Source organism: Erythrolamprus reginae, chromosome Z (genome assembly GCF_031021105.1).
Source record: "Erythrolamprus reginae isolate rEryReg1 chromosome Z, rEryReg1.hap1, whole genome shotgun sequence".
Lineage (NCBI taxonomy): Eukaryota > Metazoa > Chordata > Lepidosauria > Squamata > Dipsadidae > Erythrolamprus > Erythrolamprus reginae.
The window spans coordinates 127,345,955-127,368,206 of record NC_091963.1 but is presented as its reverse complement, the minus strand read 5'-3'; the positions used below and the strand labels follow the sequence as shown (position 1 = coordinate 127,368,206).

The following is a 22,252-nucleotide window of genomic DNA, read 5'->3' as shown; positions in this document are numbered from 1 at the left end:
TCCCTTATTTTCCTCTCCCTTTTTTGAAAAGTTTGCTGGAGTGGAAGCTGGTTATGCCTGTTTCTGTGGCCATGAGGGGGATATCCGGCATAGCCAACAAGTCAGTGCTGTGGAGTGTGATCAAGTCTGCTTTGGCAAGTCCAGCGAACTGTGTGGAGGAGATGGCCGGATCGGCATATACAATGGTAAGTGTGAGACTGCGCATACACATCTTCAAGACCCACCTATACCGCCAGGCATTGGGGAGTTGATACACCTTTTCCCCCAGGCTCTTTATATTTTATGTTTGGTATGTATGTGTTGTTTGGTTTTTAAATATGATAGGGTTTTATATGCTTCTTTTTAAATATTAGATTCGTTTCGCTATAATATTGTTTTTTATTATTGTTGTGAGCCGCCCCGAGACTTCAGAGAGGGGCGGCATACAAATCTAATAAATAATAATAATAATAATAATAATAATAATAATAATAATAATAATAATAATAATAATTATTATTATTATTATTATTATTATTATTATTAAAGAAAAGATGTATTCGGTACAGCCAAAGACATACAGATGAATCTTCTTTCCTCTGCTTGTTAGAAATTGAACATAATCCAGTGTAGTTGATGGGGTTTAGAAATAACTTCGGTACACTTTTAGAAAGACAGAATGCAAGTTATCTTCTTATTCAAGGATTTGGAATCCAAGGCACCCTAAGTCAGGGGTCCCCAACCTCTGGGCCGTGGCCCTCTTTCGGTCCTTGAGCCATTCAGAATTGGACCATGGAAGTGGGTGAGTGTATGGTCAAATGGAGCTGCATCTGAGTTCGCCCGGAACGGTTACCTTCCCCCTGCCAGTCTGCAAACCCGGAAAAATTAGGGGAATTCTGCCCTAGGTCACCTATTGGACTGCCTCAGACTGTAAGTTTCCCTCCCAGAAGTTTCATATTGTTTATAATGGTGTTTCTCAGCGGCTTGAAAATGTTTCGATTTCGACTTCCAGAATTCCCTAGAATTCCCCAGCCAACATTTGAGAGTTGAAGTCCATACATCGTCAAGCTGCCAATATTGAGAAACCATGCACATATGGAAGCCTTTACACATGTACAATAGGTTAAAGTCTGAGACTGTCATTGCCCCTCCCTGTGTTCTCATGACACTGTGAATTCTCTGTAAGAATTTGAAAAGTGATCCCATTAAATTGCTGGCTCATTTCCTCCTCCAGAGAAAACATTTCTCCTTGTTTCACTTCTTAGATCAATGGTTCTCAACTTTTCTAATGCTGTGACCTCTTAATACAGTCCCTCATGTTGTGGTGACCCCCAACTATAAGTCTAGGGCCAATTCTCCCAACAGAGCTTTAAGCTGATTGGCAGGAAGGTCAGAGGGACAACCCCACTGTAAACACCTGATTGGTCGGATTGTAAAAATATGTTTCAAGGTGCCAGAATAGAAGCTTTAGTTCCTAAATTTGCCTTTCCGCATGGTCTTAGGTGATCCCTATGAAACGGTTGTTCAACCCCCAAAGAAGTCCCCATCCCCAGGTTGAGAACCACTGTTGGAATTTTCCCTCTTCTTCCCTTGCCACCATTCGTTCATTTTCTATAGTTGCATCATGCAATGGCTGGTCAGGATTGTTTCTGCTTTTTAAAATTCTTCTCATGAAAATGTGAAAAACAAACAAGAAAGGTAGAAGAGTGCCAGCTTATGGCCTTTTTTCAGTTTCTTTCATTGGACTGGTCACTTTTCAAAGCCTCACAGAAAGTTCACAGTATCATGCAGGCCCGGGGAGTCCAATGACAATCAGTTGACACCTGTCAGCTTATATTTATTTATTTGGATTTGTATACCACCCCTCTCTGAGGACTCGGGACAGCTCACAACATATCAAAAACAATATAACATATACATATCTAAAAATCCAATTAATATGACTAAAAAGAACTTTGAAAACACTAATACAATTTTAAAACATTCATTACCATTCACTCAGCAAAGCATGCTATTACACTCGTCAGCCAGGGGGCTAGGATCTAATGGCCCCAAGCTTGGTGACATAAATAGGTCTTTAAGATTTTACAGAAGGTGAGGAGGGTGGGGGCAGTGCGAATCTCCAGGGGAGCTGATTCCAGAGGGCCGCCCCCCCCCCAAAGAAGGCTCTACCCTAGGCCCCGCCAAACAACATTGTCTAGTTGACGGGGCCTGGAGAAGGCTGACTCTGTGGGACCTGACCGGATGCTTGGCCTCTTGCGGCAGAAGGCTGTCCCAGAGGTAATCTGGCCTGATGACATGTAGGGCTTTATAGGTTATAACCAACACTTTGAATTGTGTCCGGAAACTAATCGGCAGCCAATGCAGTCCATGAAGTGCTGGAGAAATATGGCTATGCCTTGGAAGGCTGCTGCATTTTGGACGATTTGAAGTTTTTGAACACTCTTCAAAAGTAGCTCCATGTAGAGAGCTATATAGGATGGCAGGTAAAACCCTTGTTGAATCCATCACACTAGCATAAGATAAGTTTTAACATGGGACACTGGCATGGAAATGCTGCTTATATTTGGAGGGGTAAATTGATGGCTATGGAGAAGAGGATCAATGAAATTGAGTGGGATGAAATCCCGAGAACGGACATTCATAGATTGACAGGCATCTAAGGCAACAATAGGCAAAGTGAAAAAATGGCAAACACAATGCCACGCTATTATGATGAACTCTTTTGTGTGTACTGTGTGATCTTAAACACATGTGCGAAAGGAAATGAGCTTGCATTGTTGAAGGTGCATCTTCGTTTTCCTCATTTAAGAAGACAGCCTCCAACCCTGCAGACTCTTCTGCGTAAACTGATGATGCAGCACAACACTTTTGTACCTGGGATTAGAAAATCTCCATTGTTAACAATGCAGGGTTGTGCTTGAGTTCATATTTTGCCCTAGCAGAGAGTGTACTTGCAAGTTTCATTTGAAAGTGCCATAACCCTTATTATAACTACCCTGTTTCCCCGAAAATAAGTCACTCCCGAAAGTAAGACATAGGAGAAGTTTCATAGAATTGCCTAATATAAGGCATCCCCTGAAAGTAAGACATAGGAGACCTTTCGTTTCGCAACATTCCTGAACAGAACATATATAACACTGCTGTCCATAAATTGCATCCCCAAACACTGCATCAATTAGTTTTAAAACACATCCAATACGCATCCAACATGCGGCTGCATGTTTGGATGCATTTTTGCTGCAGCAGGATACAGGATACAATTAATTGAAAAAAAATAAGACATCCCCTGAAAGTAAGACATAGCACATCTTTGGGAGCAAAAATTAATATATGACGCTGTCTTATTTTCAGGGAAACACGGTAGGAAGGACATTTTAGGAACGAGCTCTTGCACATTTTTTGGTATAGAAACATAGACACATAAAAGACTGACAGCAGAAAAAGACCTCATGGTCCATCTAGTCTGCCCTTATACTATTTCCTGTATTTTATCTTACAATGGATATATGTTTATCCCAGGCATGTTTAAATTCAGTTACCGTGGATTTACCAACCACGTCTGCTGGAAGTTTGTTCCAAGGATCTACTACTCTTTCAGTGAAATAATATTTTCTCACGTTGCTTTTGATCTTTCCCCCAACTAACTTCAGATTGTGTCCCCTTGTTCTTGTGTTCACTTTCCTATTAAAAACACTTCCCTCCTGAACCTTATTTAACCCTTTAACATATTTAAATGTTTCGATCATGTCCCCCCTTTTCCTTCTGTCCTCCAGACTATACAGATTGAGTTCATTAAGTCTTTCCTGATACGTTTTATGCTTAAGACCTTCCACCATTCTTGTAGCCCGTCTTTGGACCCATTCAATTTTGTCAATATCTTTTTGTAGGTGAGGTCTCCAGAACTGAACACAGTATTCCAAATGTGGTCTCACCAGCGCTCTATATAAGGGGATCACAATCTCCCTCTTCCTGCTTGTTATACCTCTAGCTATGCAGCCAAGCATCCTACTTGCTTTTCCTACTGCCCGACCACACTGCTCACCCATTTTGAGACTGTCAGAAATCACTACCCCTAAATCCTTCTCTTCTGAAGTTTTTGCTAACATAAGAGAGAAGGATGGTATTTTCTTTGGCCCTTGGCTATAATTTGCTCCCTCCCTGCTAGTTTTATATTCTCAACATCTGGAATGCAGTTATTTATTTATTTTAACTAGTGTTACTTTTCAAAAACTTTGTTTTGCCTTCCTGTTTATTTAAGATGCAGCTGGGCTCTTTTCCTTCCTGATTTTGACTCTGTCAAAGGCTGTTCGCAGCTTAGTATCATTTCCATTTTAATTAGTTTTTAACAACCATAGCAAGTTGGGATCTACCACTATGCAGGAGCTCCTTTTACATGTGAGGCGGAGCACTGACAGTTTTCCACAATGCAATGGCAACTTAGAAGGCACGTGACCAACACAACAAGGCAGTGTTTGCTTTGTTTACAATATGTTCGTGAGATGCACACTGAGTTATTGTGGGAGAAGTGGGAGGTGCTAAAAAGGGTCCTGTGTTTTTTATGACTAATAGCTCTGTAATTGCAAACTCCAGCTTGGCCTTTTAAATCTGTTTTTCTCTTTTGAATTGTTCTTTGTTCCTTTAAATTTAATAGTTTTATTTGAAAAAGAAAAAGAACCCTCCAGCTCAACAGTATTTTCTAGAGGCAGTGTGATGAGGACGGCTGCTATCTATCATTTTCTTGAATTTTATTTATTAATTTCTTAGATTATCTTCCTGTGTAATTTCTTTTCTTTTGTCCTTTCTTTCATCTAGCCAATTATAAAATTTCCCCCATATCTTATAATATTCGGAGTCTTCTTTCCCTTCTAGCTTTTTTGACAGCCTATCTGTTCTGCCGGTCTCTGGTAGGAGCCTCCAAAAAATTCAAGGGTACAAATTTCAGACACACACACGTTTGAAAATTCAAAACAACGTTCTTTATCACAAAATTCAAAATAAACTAAGCACCCTTTTTGTATTGCAAGGAGCACTCGTCCCAAAACAACCGGGTAGTCTGTACGATTTCCCTTAAGCAGTCATTAAGTACTTAGCTAGCAGCTGTGAAGAAACTTCACACCCCTTCTTCTTCCAATGAAGTGAGACACACACACACACACACACACACACAAAGGCGTGAAAAATTAGTTTCAAAGGCATGAAAAACCAACAAAGTCCAGAAAACAGCAACACATGATTCCTGAAGAACTGCAATCAGATACTCTTTCACAATAGCCAAACCCACACGCTGATATTTATAGCAGAAGCCCTAATTACTGGAGCCCCACCCAACCATAGGTGGCCTCATTTTCTCTTGTAATAATCCTTCAGTTGGTGTCTTCTATGCATCACTCTACACATGCGTGGATGTGTCATTAATGCTTGTTCAGAATCCAAGGATGATACAGATGATTGATCTCCTCCTGGGCTGTCTGCTAAAATCCCCTCTTCCCTGTCACTCATGCTTCCTTGGTCAGAGGAGGCTTCGTCGGCAGATTCCATTGGGAGCAAAACAGGCCTGCGACATGTGGATGTCTCCCACACATCCACCTGCACATTCCTTGGGGCAGGAGCTGGGCCAGGGCTAACCATAACACTATCCATCTCTGCACAATCCGTCACCTTTTTAATTATCATCCCTTCTTCTGGTATTCCACTGTTCTGGATTTCCACTATTGAGCATATACTATCCTTGCTGCTATCAAAATGTTAATAATCAAATATTGCACTTCTTTTTTAAATTTCTTATTAAGAATACCCATTAAGTATGATTCTGGTTTCCCCCCCACTTCTTCCTTTGTTATTTCTTTTATCCATTCACCCACCTTGTTCCAATATTTTTGACTTCTGCATTGATGATAAAATGTACCCTTTTCTTTTTTACACTTCCAGCTACCTGTATTTGGGAACATTTTAGATAATCTTTCTGGTAGCAAGTGCCAATGATAGAACATCTTGCTATCTATCATTTTCAGAGTCATCTGCTTATTCTGCTTTCATTTTTATACCTTCACCCTAGTCTAGTCAATTTTACGTGTCTTTGTCAGTTTTACTATGTTAACTAGATCAGTGTTTCCCAACCTTGGCAACTTGAAGATATCTGGACTTCAACTCCCAGAATTCCCCAGCAAGCATTCTCTGGCTGGGGAATTCTGGGAGTTGAAGTACCGGTTTGTGGCCAAGAGGATAAAACAACGTGTATCAGAGAGTTTAATGTGTGGTTAAGGCAGTGGTGTAAAGCTGAAGGTTTTGGCTATGTAAGTCATGATGTCAGTAGGTGGTCTAATAGGGAGTTGTTTAAGAGGGATGGTTTGCATCCATCATACAGAGGTACCCAGGTGCTCGGTGAGGAATTCAGAACTTTTTTGGACAGGCATTTAAACTAGGTAAAGGGGACAGAGATGTAACTGATGTGGGTGATTTCTGTCCCCGACCAATGAGGATAAAGCAGTTTTTGGAAGCTTATGAAAAGGGAGCTGCAAATAATATAGATGTAGTTGTTGATGATAAGGGGCAAACTAATAACGAAAATAATGTTCTTCGGGTAATGTGCACAAATGCTCGAAGCTTGAGCAACAAGCTCTGTGAATTAATGGCCATAATATCTAGAGATAATTTGGACCTGGTTGCCATAACTGAGACATGGTTTAAGGATTCTAATGAATGGGAAATATCCATACCAGGATATACACTGTATAGGAAGGATAGAATAGAGAGAAGGGGAGGTGGAGTAGCCATTTATATTAAAGAAAGTCTAAAAACAACAGTAATTCAAAATACGTGTCAAGATCTAGAGACTCTCTGGATTTGCATGCAAAATAAAGAAGGTTCTGTCATTAGAATTGGGGTGATCTATAGGCCTCCAGGGCAATCCGAGGAATATGACAACAAGATGGTGGATGAAATTACCCAAATGGCAGTAAAGGGAGATATTGTGGTTATGGGTGATTTCAACATGCCTGATGTTGACTGGAATATCCCCAGTGCCCTTACATGCAAAAGTAAGAATATAGTAGAGGCCTTTACAGGAGCAGCTCTGGCACAGCTGGTTAAGACACCAACTAGAGGGGAGAATATTCTAGATTTAGTTTTTACGAATGGGAATTGGGTTTCAGATGTCAAGGTGGGAGAAAATTTAGGTTGCAGTGACCATCTATGTTTGTGGTTTGATGTAAAAACTCATTGTGAGCAAGCCTATAATGCAACCAAAGTATTGGATTTCAGAAAAACAAATTTTAATGCAATGGGAGAATATTTAGATAATGAATTAAAGGGGAGGGATAAAATGGCAGGAGCGAGCATCCAGTGGACTGTATTAAAAAAGGCCATCTTAAAAGCCACTGGACTGTATGTAAGACAAATAACTAAAGGTAAAAGGAAGAAGAAACCGCTATGGTTTAGCAATGATGTAAGGGCTATAGTCAATGAAAAAAAGGCTGCCTATAGGAGGTATAAAGAGTCTGGAAGTATAGCTGATAGGGAGGTATATAAAATGAGACAGAAGGAGGCGAAACAGATAATATATGCTGCTAAAGCCTCAAAAGAGGAAGAAATTGCCAAATCTGTAAAGAAGGGGGATAAAACCTTCTTCAGATATATTAATGATAAGAAGAAGAAAAACTGCGGCATCACGAAGCTTAGTACCGGGAATAATACATGCATTAATGGGAATAAGGAGATCGCTGACCATTTCAATAGCTACTTCTGTTCAGTTTTCTCAAAAGACACCTTACAAAATAATACTATAGAGGGATATAGCATTGCTTCCAGCTGTACGGATTCAGCTCCAGTGATCTTAGAAGCCGATGTCTTAGAAGAACTTGAACGATTAAAGATAAATAAAGCAATGGGTCCAGATGGCATCCACCCCAGAGTTCTTAAAGAACTCAGATCTGTCATTGCTACCACCCTGACTGATTTGTTTAACCAATCCTTGTTAACAGGAGAAGTTCCTGAGGATTGGAGAATGGCCAGTGTTGTGCCTATTCACAAGAAGGGCAGTAGAGAAGAAGCTGGTAACTACAGGCCAGTTAGCTTGACATCAGTTGTAGTTAAAATGATGGAGACTCTACTCAAAAAGAGGATAAATCAGCACCTAAAAAACAATAACTTATTAGACCCAAATCAGCATGGCTTTACTGAAGGCAAATCATGTCAGACTAATCTCATTGATTTCTTTGACTATGTCACAAAGGTGTTGGATGAAGGTGGTGCCGTGGATATTGCCTACCTGGACTTCAGCAAAGCCTTTGATACGGTTCCACATAAAGAGCTGATAGATAAATTAGTGAAGATTGGACTTAATCCCTGGATAGTTCAATGGATTTGCAGCTGGCTGAAGCGTAGACATCAGAGAGTTATTGTTAATGGCGAGTATTCTGAGCAGAGTCAGGTTACAAGCGGTGTGCCACAAGGATCTGTTCTGGGTCCTATTCTTTTTAATATATTTGTGAGTGACATAGGGGAAGGTTTGGTAGGGAAGGTTTGCCTATTTGCCGATGACTCTAAAGTGTGCAATAGGGTTGATATTCCTGGAGGCGTCTGTAATATGGTAAATGATTTAGCTTTACTAGATAAATGGTCTAAGCAATGGAAACTGCAGTTTAATGTTTCCAAATGTAAAATAATGCACTTGGGGAAAAGGAATCCTCAATTTGAGTATTGTATTGGCAGTTCAGTGTTGGCAAATACTTCAAAAGAAAAGGATTTAGGGGTAGTGATTTCTGACAGTCTCAAAATGGGTGAACAGTGCAGTCAGGCGGTAGGGAAAGCAAGTAGGATGCTTGGCTGCATAGCTAGAGGTATAACAAGCAGGAAGAGGGAGATTATGATCCCACTATATAGAATGCTGGTGAGACCACATTTGGAATACTGTGTTCAGTTCTGGAGACCTCACCTACAAAAAGATATTGACAAAATTGAACGGGTCCAAAGACGGGCTACAAGAATGGTGGAAGGTCTTAAGCATAAAACGTATCAGGAAAGACTTAATGAACTCAATTTGTATAGTCTGGAGGACAGAAGGAAAAGGGGGGACATGATCAAAACATTTAAATATATTAAAGGGTTAAATAAGGTCCAGGAGGGAAGTGTTTTTAATAGGAAAGTGAACACAAGAACAAGGGGACACAATCTGAAGTTAGTTGGGGGAAAGATCAAAAGGAACATGAGAAAATATTATTTTACTGAAAGAGTAGTAGATCCTTGGAACAAACTTCCAGCAGATGTGGTAGATAAATCCACAGTAACTGAATTTAAACATGCCTGGGATAAACATATATCCATCCTAAGATAAAATACAGAAAATAGTATAAGGGCAGACTAGATGGACCATGAGGTCTTTTTCTGCCGTCAGACTTCTATGTTTCTATGTTTCTAAGTTGCCAAGGTTGGGAAACACTGAACTAGATAAAGACGTAAAGACCCCCAAATATCCTAAAAGTGAAATCAATAGTACTGCTTTGAAATATCATGTGTCATGTACAAACTTTTTGATTAAAAAAATAAAACCTAGTCAGATTGGTGGCAGGAACAGTTTTGATTAAAAAAAATGAACAGGACAGTTGGATCCTTCTTTGCATGGTTCATCAAATTAAGCTGCTCAATTCCCCCTTTTCTCCTCTTCCTTTCCCTTTTAAACTTTCTCCTAAAGGAGAAAGAAAAATGGAGCATTTTAAGTGGGGGAAGATCTCGAATTTTGCTATGTAGTTGTCCCAGATTTTTCTGGGTCGAAGGGATCGGGAGCTCGTCCGACAGGCAGGCTGTCCATGGTGGAGGATCGTAGGTTCGACCGTTCTTCGTCGCCAGTGAAGAAGACTGAGGCAGTCGGTTCTTTAAAATTCTTTATTTGGGTTAGCAGGAGAAAGCTCTTTTTGGAAAGTGACTTCAGCTTAGAATGCGACTGACTGTAACAGTGTCAGAACGCTCCTTATATACTTTTACTTTCCCGCCTAAACCCAACTGTCAATGTTTCAACCAATCAGAACGCTTAATACACATTCAACTTATTTACATTGCTTCCATGCATATTTAACAGAAATAAATCCACCTCTTTCCTTTCAAATTTTGCCTCTTCCTTGCTTCCTGTTTTCCACCACGTCTCCAGGTGATATCTTTTTCTGGTGGGGTGCCTAGTTGGCTCTACAACCAATTGCCTGGGACGACTTGTTCTGAAACCACATGGCCACACCCACGTGGTTGGATTCACCTGGCCACACCCACCCAGCAACGTCCAAATGGCTACGCCCACCCAATCATGTTCAACTGACTGCCATGAGTCACCCCATTCCCAATACAGATAGTCTTTGATTTAAAACTATGAATCAGACCAGAATTTCTGTTGCTAAGCAAGGCAGTTAGTTAAGTGAGTCAAACTTTATTTTGTGACTTCTTTTGCCATGGTTGTTAAGCAAACCACAGCAGTTTTTATATTCATCCAGATTTGACTTAGTTTATTTTATTTTATTTTATTTTATTTTATTTTATTTAGATTTGTATGCTGCCCCTCTCCGAAGACTCGGGGCGGCTAATAACAATAAAAAACAATGTAACAAATATAATATTAAAAAGTAATCTAAAAAACCCCAATTTAAGAGACCAATCATACCAACAAGCATACCATGTATAAATTCTAGAAGTCTAGGGGGAAGGGAGAAAAAAAAATTCAATTCCCCCATGCCTGACGACAGAGGTGGGTTTTAAGGAGCTTGCGAAAGGCAAGGAGGGTGGGAGCAACTCTGATATCTGGGAGGAGCTGGTTCCAGAAGGTCGGGGCCGCCACAGAGAAGGCTCTTCTCCTGGGTCCCCTTGGCATTTCAGCTGGGAAGATCACAAATGGAAATTACATGACCTCAAGATAATGTAACCAACATAAAACATGCCTGATATAATTATGTTGGAGAAATATATATATATATATATATATATATATATATATATATATATATATATATATATATATATATATATTAGAAATGCTGGAAGTTGTATGTGTGAGGACTGATTATAAGTCACTTTTTTCAGTACCATTGTAACTTTGAATGGTTGCTAAATGAATGGTTGTGACTCAAGGACTATGTGCACCATATTTGAAGGCCTGTCTCAAGAGCTGGAATATATTGGCATAAATATTGGGAAATGGAGAGTTACATACTTGATCAATCCCTTTGCCTGACCATTGGAGACTCATGAGTTGTTTATTATATAAATAGGAAAGGTAGCTTAAGGTGATCCAGGTATTTCACATTTAGTTCCAGATTTGAATAGGATTAGATTAAATTAAAATAACTCCTCCTGGAGAGTTGTCCCCAATGCAACTAGATTCAGGAGAAATTAATGTCCAATTCTGAGCCCCTGGTGACTCCCTAAAGAACAGCAGATTTTCTTCAGTGTCATTATCTTTGACAGCATTCTGATATTCACTCAAATATGCGTGTGTGGCTGCCTAGAGGATTAAAAAGAGGCCAACAGGGATGAGAGTGAGTAGAACATACCTTCATCCAGCTTTTCCACAATCAGACAATATTATTATTATTATTATTATTATTATTATTATTATTATTATTATTATTATTTATTGGATTTGTATGCCGCCCCTCTCCGCAGACTCGGGGTGGCTAACAACAGTAACAAAACAGTATAATCCAATACTAAAAACAGTTAAAACCCATTATATAAAAACCAATCATACATACAGACATACCATGCATAGAATTTTAAAGGCCTAGGGGGAAAGTGTATCTCAATTCCCCCATGCCTGGTGGCAGAGGTGGGTTTTAAGCATCTTACGAAAGGCAAGGAGGGAGGGGGCAATTCTAATCTCTGGGGGGAGTTGGTTCCAGAGGGTCGGGGCCACCACAGAGAAGGCTCTTCCCCTGGGTCTCGCCAAACGACATTGTTTGGTTGATGGGACCCGGAGAAGACCCACTCTGTGGGACCTAACTGGTCGCTGGGATTCGTGCAGCAGAAGGCGGTCCCTGAGGTAATCTGGTCCGGTGCCATGAAGGGCTTTATAGGTCATAACCAACACTTTGAATTGTGACCGGAAACTGATCGGCAACCAATGCAGACTGCGGAGTGTTGGTGTGACATGGGCATATTTGAGAAAGCCCATGATTGCTCTTGCAGCTGCATTCTGCATGATCTGAAGTTTCTGAACACTTTTCAAAGGTAGCCCCATGTAGAGAGCATTACAGTAGTCGAGCCTCGAGGTGATGAGGGCATGAGTGACTGTGAGCAGTGACTCCCGATCCAAATAGGGTCGCAACTGGTGCACCAGGCGAACCTGGGCAAACACCCCCCTCACCACAGCTGAAAAGTGTTTCTCTAATGTGAGCTGTGGATCGCGGAGGACGTCCAAGTTGCGAACCCTCTCTGAGGGGGTCAATGATTCTCCCCCCAGGGTAATGGACGGACAGATGGAATTGTCCTTGAGAGGCAAAACCCACAGCCACTCCGTCTTGTCTGGGTTGAGTTTGAGTTTGTTGACACCCATCCAGGCCCCAACAGCCTCCAGGCACCGGCACATCACTTCCACTGCTTCAATCTAGTTGTGCATCCTTTTCAGTGGCTGAAGATATTTAGCCACATTTAATCTCATTCTGCTAGTAACAAGTCAATTGCCTGGGAGAGAATGGCTCTAGTTCTCAAGAGTGTGCTACTTGGAAACCCTTTTCCTTCTGAACAATTGTTAAAGGTAGTTCCAGGTAGCCATTCTCTGACTGAGCATTCTAGTTGAGGAATACTGGGAATTGAAATCCTCACATTTTAAAGTTGCTTAAAGTTGAGATACACTGCTCTAAGCAGCTAGTACCTGAGTGTCTTCCTAACCTAGAATCCAGCAAACATCTTTTTTCTGCCTTCCAAATTCATTGACAGACAACTCAGGAGCTCTTCAGGCATATCAATCATAGCAATGAGTTCCCACAAGGGATTTGCAGTGCTGGAACTCTATGGAGGTTTGGATGGACTCTTTTTCTATGCATAGAATCTTGCCTCTCCACTTGGCATTTGCTAGGAGGTGTTTTTTTCTTCTTCTTCTTCCATTCAACTGTGTTTGACTTTTAGAGATTGCCTGGACAAGTCCATACAGTTTTCTTGGCAAAGTTTTTGAGAAGTGATTTGCCATTGACTTCTTTCTAGGGATGAGAGAAAGTGATTGGTCCATAGATTGCCCAGCTGGATTTGTGGTTAAGGGAGGGGAGGCTAAAATTCATGGTCTTCCAGTTTCTATACTGATGCCTTGGCCACAACACCAATCCTCAAATTAGCATCCTTTGTGCATTGGACCTGGTTTTGGACAGCATCTGGAAGAAGGGGCAAGAGGGGTCAGATTGACAGAAGCAGGATGAAGGTATCATGATGTAAGTCATACCTCTTTCCTGATAGTAATTCTAAGCTCAATAACAATATGTATCCCAGCGGCCGGTTAGGTCCCATAGAGTTGGCCTTCTCCAGGTCCCGTCAGCTAGGCAATGCCAACTGGCGGAACCTAGGGGAAGAATCTATGGAGAGGGGCGGCATACAAATCTAATAAATAAATAAATAAGTAAGTAATTAAGTAATTAAGTAATTAAGTAAGTAAGTAAATAAGTAAATAAGTAAATAAGTAAATAAGTAAATAAGTAAATAAGTAAATAAGTAAATAAGTAAATAAGTAAATAAGTAAATAAGTAAATAAGTAAATAAGTAAATAAGTAAATAAGTAAATAAGTAAATAAGTAAATAAGTAAATAAGTAAATAAGTAAATAAGTAAATAAGTAAATAAGTAAATAAGTAAATAAGTAAATAAGTAAATAAGTAAATAAGTAAATAAGTAAATAAGTAAATAAGTAAATAAGTAAATAAGTAAATAAGTAAATAAGTAAACAAACAAACAAACAAACAAACAAACAAACAAACAAACACATAAATAAGAGCCTTCTCTGTGGTGGCTCTGGCCTTTTGGAATCAACTCCCCCCCAGGGATTTGTACCGTCCCCACCCTCCTGACCTTCCGTATGACTTTAAAAACTCACCTTTGCCGGAAGGCTTGGGGATGTTGTGTGTTACACCTAGATCCGCCAATGATTGGAATGTACACAAGATGAGTGTGGGTGACTGTTTTAATATATTGGGGTTTTAGATCTGATTTTTAAATTTAGATTTCTTACACACTGTATTTTTGTACCTGTTTTGTTGTGAGCCACTCTGAGTCTGCGGAGAAGGGCGGCATAGAAATCTAGTTAATAAATAATAAATAAATATAAGTCAAGGATTACTATACTTGTATTGATTGTTTTTTTCCCAAGCCCAAACCTTTTAGAGACTACTCTAGTCCTGAATTTTCCGGACTGTTAATATGCCTGCCTCGTTTTAACTAGAGCCTGGATGGTTTTTTGGCACCCTCCCCTTTTATCGTGTAGGCTGTTTCTTAATTTGGGGAGGAGAATTGCATCTCACGTTGACTGCTTCTGCATGCCAACATTGGTATGTTTCCTCCTGGTTGAGAAACCCAGATCTAATGGATTTTGCAACCTTATCGGTGAACCCAATCTTAATTCTCCTAGCAAGTTTCACCATACTTCAAAACTGCCCTGCAACATTTCCCCACCTTCTTTAAGAAGTTTCCACACAAGGGCAGGCAGCACCCTATAGCATTATGCTGACTTTGAGAATCTATATGTAGAGGGGGGGAAATGCATATACAGGTAGTTCTTGACTTATAACAGCTTGTTTAGTGACAGTTCAAAGTTACACCGGCACTAAAAAAAGTAATATGACCATTTTTCACACTTATGAACATTGTAGCATCCCCCATGGCCACATGACTTATATTCAGATGCTTGACAACTGACTCACATTTATGAGAGCTGCAGTGTCCTGGGGTCATATGATCCTGTTTTGCAACCTTCTGACAACGAAAGTGAATGGAGAAACCAGATTCACTCGATAATGTGTTATTAATTTAACAACTGCAGTGATTCACTTAACAACCGTGGCAAGAAAAGTCATAAAATGGGGCAAAACTCACGTAACAATTTATTTCACTTAGCAGCATACATTTTGGGGTCAATGGTGGCTGTAAGTTGAGGACTATCTATAAAAGGAGTTTTCCTTAATACCAGTAGTTTAGGGATGTTTTTACAAAATGCCCAACCACAAAACCATACATTGTGTATGGGAAACAAGAGGGTGAGCTTAGCAATTTAGGTTTTGTTTTTCTCCCTTTCAGCTTGACTTAGAGGCAAGCGGAGTTTGTGGCTCCTGGAACTACTGCAACTCAGGGCACAGGTCAAGAACAAATGGTATTTTTTGTGCTCATCTTTTTATTAATTTGAGGGATTGGCTTTATGCTATTCCTGCTTGTCCTCAGAGTTCCAAGGAGTGGAACAATCTCCGGTCTGTTTCCAAATTTAGTGGGGGTGGAAGAATGTGACTGGGAAATAGTAATAGTAATAGTAGTAGTAGTAGTAGTAGTAACAAGAAGGAGAAAGAGAAGGAGAAGGAGGAGAAGAAGAAGAAGAAGAAGAAGAAGAAGAAGAAGAAGAAGAAGAAGAAGAAGAAGAAGAAGAAGAAGAAGAAGAAGAAGAAAAATTTAGCAGATATCAGGATCTTAAAATCAAACTAGAAACATAGAAACATAGAAGTCTGACGGCAGAAAAAGACCTCATGGTCCATCTAGTCTGCCCTTATACTATTTTCTGTATTTTATCTTAGGATGGATATATGTTTATCCCAGGCATGTTTAAATTCAGTTATTGTGGATTTATCTACCACGTCTGCTGGAAGTTTGTTCCAAGGATCTACTACTCTTTCAGTAAAATAATATTTTCTCATGTTGCTTTTGATCTTACCCCCAACTAACTTCAGACTACAACGACTCTGACATAAACCACTACAGGTGGTCCCAGTAGTAGTCGGCACTCTGGATGTTGTGCCAAAAGAAGTCTCAACCATCATTTGAAAACAATAAACATTGACAAAATCACGATCTGTCAGTTGCAAAAGGCCACCTTATATGAAAATACATCACACAGTCCTAGATGCTTGGAAAGTGTTCGCCTTGTGATATTGCGATATGAAATCCAGCATATACATTTCATTTGCTGTTTATTACTGTTTTTTGTGATGATGGTGATGATGGTGATAATAATAATAATAATAATAATAATAATAATAATAATAATAATAATAATAATAATACAGAGTTGGAAGGGATCTTGGAGATCCTGTAGTCCAACTCCCAGCTTAGGCAGGAAACCCTACATCACTTCAGACAGATGGTTATCCAACATCTTATTCCAGTGTTGGAGCATTTACAACTTCTGGAGGCAAGCTGTTCCACTGATTAATTGCTCTAACTGTCAGGAAATTTCTCCATAGTTCTAAGTTGCTTCCCTCCTTGTTTAGCTTCCACCTATTACTTCTTGTTCCACCCTTAGGTGCTTTGGAGAATAGGTTGACTCCTTCTTCTTTGTGGCAGCGGCTGAGAAATTGGAACACTGCTGTCATGTCTCCTCTGGTCCTTCTTTTCAGTAAACTAAGCATACCCAGTTCCTGCAACTGTTCTTTACGTTTTAGCCTCCAGTCCCCTAATCATCTTTGTGGCTCTTCTCTGTATTCTGCACCCCACCTAGCCACACCTACTGAAACATGTGGTCTCAACATCCTTTTTACATCATGGCAACCAAAACTGAATGCAGTTTTCCAAGTGTGGCTTTACCAAGGCATTATAAAGTAGTTATTGTAAATTAACTCTTCACGTGTTAATTAAGAACAATTGATTCCCTGGAAAAGGTCTGGAAAATTGAGGTAATTTAATCAAACACATGTACATCCGATCAAAGGAAGCTACCTAAATATGTAGAGTATTATTTTATGCATATGGTTCTGCTAAACAGCTGCATTCCTGGGTTCCACCTTCCTCTTATCTCTGAGGTTGCACACAGAAATGGATTAGCTTATGAAGCATAATTGTTAAATCTGAGCCAGCTGCAAGATATTGCTTGCATAGGAAAAGATCCAACTGTTCGTGTAGGTGGTTCCTACCGTTGGCCAGGTTATAACAACTCCATGATAGTTGGATGCAATGTTTAATACACCCTGTTAATTGCTTTTAGCGTTATGATGTGGGATGTAGGACTGAAGCTGTTGACAAGCTCAATTCAGATCTAAGTTCAGCCAAGTGCTTACTGCTTAGCCTTAGGCAAGTTGCTCCCATTCAGCTTTCATAAGCCCTCTATAATCATTAAGGCTATGCAGCAATCCAGGTTCAAAGGTCTACACCAGTGATGGCGAATCTTTTTTGGTTCAGGTGGCAAAAGGGTACGTGTGTGCATGATAGCATGCATGTGTGTGCCAATGCCCATCATGCATTGCCCTTCTCATGCGCACAACCCCCTGCGCTACTCCCCTGCACCTGTGCCCAGGCTTCACTGAAACCTTCAGACTTCCAGCAGGCCTGTTGGGCTGTTTTTCGCCTCCTGAATCCTGGGGAAGCCGAAAAATGGCCCAACTGGAAGTTCGGAAACAAAAGGAAGTGGAACTGCCCTACTGCTTACCTTCAGATAGTTGCAACCAGGCCTTGCACACCTCAGCCCATTTCTTCTGCAACCGGGAAGGCCCATGTAGCCAATCCAGAGCTCTGTTATCAGCTACACAGGCTTTCAGAAAAGCCTTCCCGACTGTAGAAGAAATGGGCTGAAATTCAATTCAATTCAATTCAATTTATTAGACTTGTATGCCGCCCCTCTCCGAAGACTCGGGGTGGCTCACAACAATAATAAAAACAATATTCCAGCTAAAACAAATCTAATATTAAAAAGCACATAAAACCCTATCATATTTTTAAAAAAGCAAACAACTTATATATATATATATACACACAGATATGAGAGGCCTGACTACAACTGCCCAAAGCAGAAGAAGTTTTATTTATTTATTTATTAATCAAATTTGTATGCCACCCCTCTCCATAGACTCGGGGCGGCTAACAACAGTAATAAAACAATATAAACAAATCTAATATTTAAGTTAATTTAAAAAGAAACCCCCAATTTGAGAAACCAATCATACGTACAGACATACCATGCATAAATTTTTTATAAGCCTAGGGGGAAGGGAATATCTCAATTCCCACCATGCCTGACGACAGAGGTGGGTTTTAAGGAGCTTACGAAAGGCATGGAGGGTGGGGGCAACTCTGATATCAGGGGGGAGTTGGTTCCAGAGGGCCGGGGCCACCACAGAGAAGGCTCTTCCCCTGGGTCCCGCCAAGTGGCATTGTTTAGTTTAGTCGACAGGACCCGGAGAAGGCCAACTCTGTGGGACCTAACTGGTCACTGGGATTTGATCCTGAATACATGATTGCTACTTGTTATTGTCACTGTCAAATTCCGACAAACAATGGGGAAGCCAGCAGGAGGTCTCAAATTTTGCGTGCATGACCACAAGGCATTGTAACCTTTGCAAGATTCATCAAACAACACCAACTGGGATTGCCAGAACTGCTATCACAAGTCAGTGTGGTCATGTAGCATACTTTACAACGGAGTCACTTACCAAGAGAGTTTCCAATTCCAATTACTATTTGTAAGTGAGGAGTCACCGATGTACAAACCTCTATTTATTATAAAAACCTTGCTTACAACCACAATTGAGCCCAAAATTTATGCTGCTAAGTGAGAAATTGATTCAGTGAGTATTATTATTTATTGGATTTGTATGCCACCCCTCTCCGCAGACTATTGTCCCATTTTATGACTTCTCTTGCTACCAGTAGTGAGTTTCTACCGGAACGGATAAGGACACTGCACTGGTATCAAAAATAGAGCTGTGCATGGAGTTTCTGGTGCCCAGCATGGTTTTGCTTCTGCACATCCACAGAAAGCAAAATCTCAAAAGGGGACGTGCTCGAGAAAGAGATTTTGACAATTTTTTGCTTCTGCGCATGTGCAGAAGCAAAAAAAAAGTGGAAAACTCACACCTGCGCATGTTTCCTCACAAGATTTTGCTTCCTGTGCATGCGCAGAAGTAAAACTACTCGTGGATGCACACGCATGCACGCACACAAGTCACCTGAAGCTGCGCATGCAGTGCACTGGTAGCAGCGGTAGGAGGAATCCACATTGCTATGTTGCAAATGAGTCACTGCAGTTCTTAAGTTAGTAACACAGTTGTTAAATAACACAGTTGCTTCCCCATTTGCTTGTCAGAATCATCATAAATATGGGTCATTTGAATGTAAATCATGTGATCATGGGGATGCTGCAACAGTCATAGGTGCGAAAAATGGTTGTAAGTCACATTTTTTCAGTACTGTTGTAACTTTGATCACTAAGAGAGCTGTTGTAAGTCGACGATTACCTGTATCAAAAAAGAAAAAATTATTGGGTGAAGCTCTGTGCTCTCCAGAAACAAAGACGAAAGGGCCAAGAGGCTAGTTACTTTTTTCTCCAGAAAGTCCAGAAAAAGATTCCACTATATTTCAATTTCAATAATCAAAGATTGTCTGAAAGAAAATCCCCTGGGAGTTTTTGTTGAGGACAATAGACTTTGGGTTTTCCTGGTTCTAATCTAATTAGACATTTTTTTGGTTGATCAAAATCTTTCAGTATTATCAAGTTTAAGACATTTTGTCTGAAGTAACAAATTATATTAAATCATTATGTGGATTTCTCTCTAAACCTATTTGGAAGGTAGGAAAGTGTTTACATTTTGATACACAACCACACAGAAAAATGTGCTAATGATGAACTATCCAAATTTGGAAATAGGGAAGAGGATCTTTAGCTTGAATGTCTGGGCCAAACAAAGGATAAATGCCTTATGTCAGTTGATTTTTAGTAGTTGCTTTAAATATTTTGAGAGATTGTATTCTGAATATGGTTTACCCATAACATCTGTTTGGCAGTACATATTGTTGAAACATGTACTGACAAAACAGCACAATCCAGATGCTTTTAGCAGTTTTAGAAGTACCTGGAGTTTTGAGATCCTTAAGAGAGGAACCCAACAATTCAGTTTTATATGGAATTTAAAAAATAGAAGGAAGGCTAGTTTTAGTTATATATCTATACTATGGAATGAAGAACTGGAATATCCACATTTGGAAAAATAAAAGGGTGCAGGGTTTTTAAAAAAAATGTAAACATATATTATTATTATTTTTAAGAGTTTAAGAAATTCAACAGAACATAATATTTTATGTCTACCAGACTCCTTAAATATTTTTTTTAAAAGATGGACATTAGATTTTTCTTTTGTACTGGCATTATAAATATTTTAACAGTATTTTGAGAAGAAATGGAATGTAAATGAAATATGTGTGTGTGTGTGTGTGTGTTTTCTGTTGGATATGTAAAAGTAAAAAGGCAAAGCAATATATTTCTATATGGTCTATATATATTTTTGTTTTCGTAGATTTTCACGGGTACAGGTATAACAGTCTTGGTATATTCGGGTTTCTTCCCGTGTAGGATTTGGAAATTTCTGGCGACGTTTCGACAAGGTCCCACTCATCATCTTCAGGCTGGTGCTTCTGTCCTTGTCCTAGGGCGAACAAGGACAGAAGCACCAGCCTGAAGATGACGAGTGGGACCTCATCGAAACATCGCCAGAAATTTCTGAATCCTACACGGGAAGAAACCCGAATATACCAAGACCGTCATGCCTGTACCCGTGAAAATCTACGAAAACATATGTATATACATACATACATACATACATACATACATACATACATACATACAAACATATTTTTAAAACAAGGAATTTTATATTTTATGAAGATGTTTGGCTGTACCCTAAACCTAGGGTGGATGATCTTATATAATTAAAGATATTAAAGAATGGATTCAGGATATGAGTCTGTTATCTATCTTTAAAATCTTTTTATTCTAAAAGTAAAAAGGCAAAGCAATATATTTCTATATGATCTATATTTAATGATAAACTTAAAGACTGAAATAATTTCATAGCAACATGAAATGGATTTAACATGCATTTGGATCTTTTACAATCAACTCTTTTTATTTTCTGTTCTGTTACATTTCGTTTATTTCCAGCATTATACAACCTACAAAGTTTTTGTAACTTAGCTATTAAATACCCTTTTAGGTTGATGTTGCACTTCTTTGTATTTCAGTATTTGGGGTTTTTTTTAAATTTAAAAATATCCAATTTCATAACCTGAAGATGAGCTTGATCCATCAGAGGCTTTTCCTTTAATATTGATTGCAATTCTGTTCTGATTTTTCTCCTCCCATCCCAGTCTCCATGGGGGCCTGTCAGGGCAACTTCAGTGATCTGTCTGGAGTGATCTACTCTCCGCAGTTCCCGGATGACTATGAAGCCAACAGCAACTGCAGCTGGGTCCTTCATCCTGCAGGTTATGATTCTATAGAGCTCAGCTTCCGGATCTTTGACGTGCGTGATCCAAACGACCGCCTAGAGGTCCGGGATGGACACAACAATCTTTTACTGGCCCACTTTGATGGGCGCCGAAGGCCAGCTGCACCTCTGCTGTTCCCCACGGACTGTATTTCTCTCTCCTTCCAATCAGACCAGTTTCTGCAAGGCCAAGGTTTTGCCATCTTGTATCGAGGTAGGCACTGAATTGGCTTCCTGGATGATGCGGTCACCTGACTAAAATGTTAGTCAGGTGACCTCTAACTTACATGAGGATGTTCCACAGTAGCTCTTTCTCCCTCCACTCCCCTTCTGTCTCCCAAGTAGCCCTATCTACAGAGGGGGATAGGGGAGACCATCTTAGGAAGACAAATTAAGTCAACTTTTCAGGCAGTGTAACCACAGATACCTTTGACCTATGTGGTGGATTGTTTGTATTTACTTGTACTAGTGACATCTTACTCTTGCACTCTGGGATCAATCCAATGCCCTAATATCTCAGGGACCGCCTTCTGCTGCACGAATCCCAGCGACCAGTTAGGTCCCATAGAGTGGGTCTTCTCTGGGTCCCGTCAACTAAACAATGTCGCTTGGTGGGACCCAGGGGAAGAGCCTTCTCTGTGGCGGCCCCGGCCCTCTGGAACCAACTCCCCCCAGAGATTAGAATTGCCCCCACCCTCCTTGCCTTTTGTAAGCTTCTTAAAACACACCTCTGCCGCCAGGCATGGGGGAACTGAGATGCTGTTTCCCCCTAGGCCTTTACAATTTTATGCATGGTATGTCTGTATGTATGTTTGGTTTTATAATAAGGGTTTTAACTGTTTTAATATTGGATTTTTATATGCT

At 40.0% G+C, this 22,252-nt stretch overlaps 1 protein-coding gene across 3 annotated transcripts in view; it reads left to right on the top strand.

Annotated features, from left to right (window-relative positions):
• Positions 1–22,252, top strand: part of LOC139154341 (kremen protein 2-like) — a 66,624-nt gene that overhangs the window by 29,752 nt on the left and 14,620 nt on the right. For all 3 annotated transcript variants that reach the window (XR_011556895.1, XR_011556896.1, XM_070728801.1), the window contains exons 4-5: positions 32–185; positions 21,270–21,602. Coding sequence is in view for 1 of the 3 variants with exons in the window: in XM_070728801.1 (XP_070584902.1) it covers positions 32–185; positions 21,270–21,602 (487 nt within the window). In the remaining 2 variants the exon portion in view is untranslated. The remainder of the gene's footprint in view (positions 1–31; positions 186–21,269; positions 21,603–22,252) is intronic.